Source organism: Leptopilina heterotoma, unplaced genomic scaffold, assembly GCF_015476425.1.
Source record: "Leptopilina heterotoma isolate Lh14 unplaced genomic scaffold, ASM1547642v1 Lhet_161, whole genome shotgun sequence".
Lineage (NCBI taxonomy): Eukaryota > Metazoa > Arthropoda > Insecta > Hymenoptera > Figitidae > Leptopilina > Leptopilina heterotoma.
Genome location: NW_025110876.1, coordinates 353,429 through 360,414, shown reverse-complemented (window position 1 = coordinate 360,414; position 6,986 = coordinate 353,429). Strand labels below are relative to the sequence as shown.

Genomic DNA, 6,986 nt, shown 5'->3' with positions numbered 1-6,986 from the left:
TTTATCATCCCATATATTAAGAAAATTATTAAGAATGATGAAGAATATTTAAGAAAAAAACACGTGTTCTTCACTTTGTAATCTGTATATTCTGTAATACTCAGTAATATTCATCATGTCTTCATGTATAATACTCGCACTCGACCACGTGGAATAAATTTGAACCTTAAAACTGCGCGCGCACAAAAATTTTAAATTATTTCAGCCAATAGCGCCCGTCATCATCGTATTTCAACCAGTCGCGACCGTCATCACGTCATTTTCACAACTAATCACGACCGTCACTCTCAAACTCCAGCCAAAAAAATAGCTGTTTTTCTATTAAGGATTCTATTAAGGATAATAATTCAATTTTTATCTGCAATATGCATATAACATTCTTTAAATACAGTATTTGTATTAACACATAATTATATGGAAAATCTTTGATGAATTTTAATCGTTTTTGGAAAATAAAAATAAAAAAGCGTTTGGTCACCCCGGTGATCGCATCGGAGCCCGCGTTATAAAAAATCGTAGGTAGCGCGAAGGTTAATTATCAGCTTTTTACTTTTTTCTAATTATTAACAAAATTAAATAGAATAACAAATATATTGTCTGACTAATCCTGTCAATTACTACTAATAAAAAAATTCTATTTATTTTTCCATTTTTTTTTCTACTCTTATTTCTACTTTATTCTCTTTTCAGCTCTTTTACTTTTTATTTTTTTTATATTTGCAAACCAAATTAAACAAAATAACAATTTTGTCTAACAAAATCTGAGTTTACTACTAATACAAAAATATTTTGTTTTTTCATTTATTTCTATTAGGTACTATTTCTATTTTTCTTTATAATTTTCCTTTTTGTTGCTTTTTTATTTTTTATTTTACAACTTACAAAGAAAATTAAATAAAATAATGAAAAATTGTGTCTGACTAAATGTGTCTTTTACTACTAATTTTTAAAAATTATGTTTAGAATTCAAAATTTTTAGTTTCCTATCTGTATTCCTTTTTGTTTAAAACGATAAATTATGCAAGAAAAATTAATTTTGACCAAAAAAGTCGACAGTCTGATTTTAATAATACCTATAATATGACCTATATAAACCATGTCTGACTAAAATTATCTTTTACTACTAAAGAAAACACTTACAAGTAAACTTAATAATTTTATAAATATAAATGAAAAAAAGTTTATTTATATTATTTTAATTTTCGATAAAGATGAAAAATATTTAGCCGAAAAAGCAAAACTTTTTGTCAATAGAATTTTTTTTGCAATACGAAAGACAAATAAAAATATATGTTCCTGGGGAAAATTGGTTCTGCAAATATTCGCCATTTTTTTCTTTTTCAATGTATACAACCGGACGAATATAGTCGAGGGACTTCGGCACGAAGCACTTTACCAAGATAACTGCCTGCTACCCTACTCAAATATTTAGACGATCTGAACAAAGTATATGTTTAAGGGGATCTTCCAAGTGAAAGTGGTGTTACCAAGTGACCTTTATGGAAGTTCAGAACTATCATGAAAACAGAAGGCACTCTCTTTACCTCTCCTTTGAAATGTAACTCGGTAACGTCGCTATCGAGGGTATCTCTCTTTCTCCCTCTCTCGATCTCTCGTTCTCTCTTATCGAAAGATCAAAATATATATGTACACGTAAGACAGTATATCTCTATACGGACATATAGTTTTGCGGCTCTTCACTTTATGTTGGATAAGAGCAGGTAAAGTAACAGGCGTAAAAGTTAAAAATAGCTTTTAGAGTAGAATAGCAGTGAAGAAATGTTACAAAAAGAGAGTCTTCTATACAAAAAAAAGTAGGTGAGAAAATAGTCGTTAAGGAACTAATTTTTTTCAGTGAAAAACGTTTCCTTTTTTCCTAAATCACATTTACCAGAAGATATAAATAACAATTTTGAAAAATAAATTTACAGACCCTTGCCAAATGTCCGTATCCCAGGCATCTATGACATCTGTCCACTACAACTCTACTGCGAATCCTGCAGTTTATCCAGACTACCCTTACCTTACCGGCCTTGAGCAGAGCATCTGCATCTGCATCTGGTAGTTGAACAGCTGCCATCTTGACTACACCGTGCAGATTCAAGAGTCTGCAGGACATCTCTAGATCGGTCCTGTCCACAGCTTTTTTTAAAGCCTCCTCGACATCTTTAATTTCCGCTGTCTCGTCCAGATCACTAATTTCCAAAGATCTCTTTGTCACCAAGGGTGAAACACTCGCTTTTTCTTTAGGAGCTTCGGTCACTCTACTGCTAAACGTAAAGAAGTTCCGTCCCTTTTTTAAAACAAAAAGCAAATCCTGCTTTTTTGTTCTTCTTATGGACAGAACCTCTGTTTCTGTTTCCGCAGGATTGACGGTGGCAAAAAGTTCTTCTATAATTTTTTTTGAGGCACTTTTCCGTCTTCCATCCACACTTTGATGGCGTCGGTGTTCCTCTTCTTTTTTTTCAAAGCTACTTGGTTTTTCAATCGTCTGCTTCTTCTTGTCTTCCTTCCTTTTTTTCCTTTTATCCTTTTCTGAGACAACCTTAGCCCAACTTCCGTCGGGATTTTTTCCTTCTTCCCCTGTCGGGATGGCGGAAGGCTTTGCTTTCATCTGGGTTACCTCAGAAGCCAGCTTTTTTTACTGTCGGTCTTCCGGCGATGTTGATGCTCCTCTCTTCGTGCTCTTAGATAAGGGAGTCTTATGCTCTTTACTCCGGTTTGGTGTGCTCAAAGGTGTTTTAAATGTTGCTGTCTGATTCACACTTATCTCTCGGGATATGGATGTTTCCATTGTCTTCTGTACCCTATCCGTTGATGATTGGAGGGCAAGACCTCCACTTCTAACAGCAGCAAATATTTCTTTCGCCTCGGCCATGAAATCCCTCACCTCATTAGGTGTGTTTTTCCTGAATGAGTTCTCCATAGCCAAGAGGGTCTTTTACAGAGCTTCATTTTGAAGTCTCTGTTCCGCCATGATACCGAGCATGATCTTCCATACTTCGGTCCATGGCGGAACTGGCGGAACACCCTGTCTTGCAGAACACATCCCCTGACTTTGCTTCTCCTTTTCTAGCGTCACTGAATTAACATCAGTGTCGATCCTGAGAGACTCTGCTTCTCCAGTTTTTATTTCGTTTTCGGTATTTTTTAAACTTACGTTATCCATGTAATAGTTTTACCAGCGCATCGTCTGTGGAGGGGCGGGTCGGTATAGTTGGGAACGGGTGTACTCTCGGACGTATCCTACTCCAGTTCCCTGAGGCCCAACCACCGCTTAGCCAGTCCCGGAATACACGGACGGACCGGACTCACCCGGAGCAATATGGTTAATCTGACATCAGTATGATAATCAAAAAAGTTATAAACAAAAGTCAAAAAGTGGGCTGACTTCGACTATGTTCCCCTACTATATACTTTATATACATCAATCGATTCGTCTTGATACAAAGAATAAGATTTTTGATTTATTTTTCAATAAGTAATAACATTTTATTGTACAGCAACATGATTTTTAAGAAAAAATAAATTTTTATTAAAAGTGCAAATTTTTTGTCTATAATTGGTTTCAATTCTATAAATTTAAATACAATATATACTTTATATATACCAATCGATCCGTCTTGGTGCCAAGAATAAGATTTTAGAAATAAATGAGTAAGATTTTCTTATACAGCAACATAATTTTGCGGAAAGAACTCATTTTTTGTTAAAAATGCGAATTTTTTTATTATGATAAATACACACACACAAACATACATCCGGACAACTGTTCAGGGTCTTATATAACATAGTCCTATATAGAAGAAAATTTGTTAAAAGGATTTTTCAAAATTTTGTAAATTAAACGACTACAAAGCTTCCTCCACGAGGAAGCAAAAATATTAATATTTAAAAAAGTTACAAGGGTTTTTTTAAGTTTAAACTTTAACTTCTGTTTTCTCTAAAACTTGTTTTCGCACGCACGTAAGGTCCCTTTTTGTAGACCAGGTCACATATAGTAATGTGTTATATAAGACCCTGAACAAATGTCCGGATGCATGTATGTGTGTGTGGATCCCGTTTTTTATGAACACGATAACTCGAAGAGCTTTCAACGAATTTAGCTAAAAATTGCTAGGTATATTTGTCATAATACTATCTCGAAATAGATTGACAAACTTTGAAAAATCTTCAGAAAAAAAAATTTTTTTTCCGGATATTGAAGTTAATATATAATAAAATTATACCTATTACTATATAGTAAAATTTTATTCTTTTCATTCAGACGAACGAACTTGATTTTATAAATGTTAGATTTATAGAAAATTACTTAAAAATTAAATTCACTTGTCGTTAATGCTTCCTCCACGAGGAAGCAAATTGTTTTGATGATCGTAAAGAGGAATCAAAATATTCATGTAATGAACATGTGGATTCACAACTTGTTTATTACAATTTTGCAAAAAAGAACAAAAATATTGAAAAAACAAAAACAAAATTTTTTTTTACGATTAGAAAGTATATTTGGAGATTGAAATAATGAAACGGTGTAATTGAAGAAACGTGAATAAAAGAAAAGGGGTTTATTTTTCTTTCTTTTTTTGAAATTATGGAAACGAATCGCTAAAGTCTGTGAGTAAAAATTCATTGACGCTTTCGCGGTAGTATGGGATAATGGTGTATATAATGGAAGAAATCCTTTTTGGGGTGATAAGAATCGAGGACACGCGAACGATAATAAATTGTGTAATAATTTAACACTCCAATTAAATTCATTGCTTTGTGTATTTTCTGTCGACGATAAACATAATCTGCTCTTTTATTCTCTTTTAACTACCATACTATGTTTATTTTTGTATTAGGAGATTTCTTTTCTTATTTTTTCTTATGTTGAACTCTTTTTTCTCTTCTTATTAATCTCATTAATCATACAATATTGTATCAGGGAGTCAATTACATAATTTCCATTTTCACTTTCACTCCCACTTTGATAGTTTTCAGGGTTCCGTACACCGTACACAGAAAAAACTTGGACTCATTTTTGTTGCAACTCAAAATGAGTCCATGTTAAATGACATAGAACGTGGCGCCATCTGCCCTACTCATTTTTGTTGCAGCTCATAATGAGTCACTTTTCCGACTCATTTTGAGTTCAGTTTTTTTCTGTGTAGGTGTACTGACGGAACCCTTGTAAAATCACTTGTGTGTCGGTCCCAGACACTCAGAAAAGGTTGTCCCCCCCTTAACTTCTACATATCTCAACCTGGTGAGCTGAAATTCGGTACAGATACGTATTTTCACGTATAGATCACAGGAAAAATATAATGAACTCGATTGAAAGTCATGCACGGAGAAAAATTTTCTGTTAATGATTACAATAGTCGAACAGTACTGCTCGGATATGTGACCACTTTTCGTAATGCCTAAAGTAGCTTTGTTGTAACAATTCTGTAAGTCGAACGTACTCATTAAAAATTTATTTGAAATAAATACGAACTAAATATGAGTTAGCACAAAGTCTATGTGACTGATTACAATAGTCTACAGTCTGTAGTAGTCTTTACAACAGGACTATTGTAAAATAAAGTGACCGGCTGCCTTGCCTTCTTATTTTACTATTTTTCTTCGTAAAGACTACTATTGCTATATTTCTGACTACAAATTACTGTTGTAAAGTTAAAAAAGAAAATTTTCAACTAAAATAATTTTTTTTTGTAATTCATGACTTCTAATCATATATTGCACAATAATTTCACTCTTCCAAGACTCCCAACTACAAGATTAATTATACTATTAACCTAGACAATTTTACTAAACCCTAAGTACATAAATCTAACTTAAATACTAAACGCATAACATAATAACGATCGCTATTTACACATATATGACGGGTTCCACGTCAAGTGACCCAGGTCAAAAATTTACATGGAATATTTGAAAAATTTGTAGTTTCTTTAAAACAAAACGAAAATACGTTTTCTATTTTGGGTTTTTCTGCTGTTTTTCAACACTTTCTAATGGTGTAAACAAATGTAGAGAAAACAAATTTTTTGACCTTGAAAAATTAAATTAAAAAATAAAATTTAATTTTTTTATCAAATGGACAGTTTTTATTTTAAAAAAAAAAATTTTATCATAAAGGTGAGATTTTTTCCTAAAAAAATGTATAGGTCAAAACGTGGGACAAGAACTTTTAACTGGTCAAAATAAACATTTACTTCTGCAGTGCACCGACCCACAGTGGAATTTTTTTACAATTTACTATTAAAAAATGTCTACAGCTTACAATTTTTAACCGATTTGGGTGTTCTTTGTCTTAAATTAAAGGGGAATAAATTCTTAAGACATCCTTCGAGGACAATTTTGGGGATTTTAATTATTTATAATTTTTTTTTAATCAAAGTTAAAAAATTAATACACTTTTTTAAAAAGGACGTTTATTTTCTTATTCCGTTGCTGCACATGATCTAAATCAATTCAAATTCTTCCAATATGACATCCAGATAATTACTAAAGCATAAAATAATTTATTTCAATTGTTATAAACAATATACAGCCCAACAACGCGCAGGGGCGGTGGATTGCAGAAGTAAATGTTTATTTTGACTAGTTAAAAGTTCTTGTCCCACGTATTGACCTATACATTTTTTTTATGAAAAAACCTCACCTTTATGATAAAATTTTTTTTTAAAAAATAAAAACTGTCCATTTGATAAAAAAATGAAATTTTATTTTTTAATTTAATTTTTTAAGGTCAAAAAATTTTTTTTCTCTACATTTGTTTACACCATTAGAAAGCGTTGAAAAACAGCAAAAAAATCCAAAATAGAAAATGTATTTTCGTCTTGTTTTAAAGAAACTACAAATTTTTCAAATATTCCATGTAAGACCAAAAATTTAAACTTTGACCCTCTCCAGTTTTTATATTTGTTTAAATAAATTAATAATATTTGATATTTTTTATTGTATCTAATAGGACTACTGTTTGTGGAAACTTTTTACCT

At 31.8% G+C, this 6,986-nt stretch overlaps 1 protein-coding gene across 1 annotated transcript; it reads right to left on the bottom strand.

Moving 5' to 3' along the window:
• Window positions 1–268: 268 nt before the first annotated feature.
• Window positions 269–2,614, bottom strand: LOC122498924. Its single transcript, XM_043606925.1, has 2 exons — window positions 2,024–2,614; window positions 269–358 (listed from the first exon to the last, which is right to left on the bottom strand). Exons 1-2 carry the CDS (start codon window positions 2,612–2,614, stop codon window positions 269–271), a joined length of 681 nt encoding a protein of 226 aa, XP_043462860.1.
• Window positions 2,615–6,986: the final 4,372 nt, after the last annotated feature.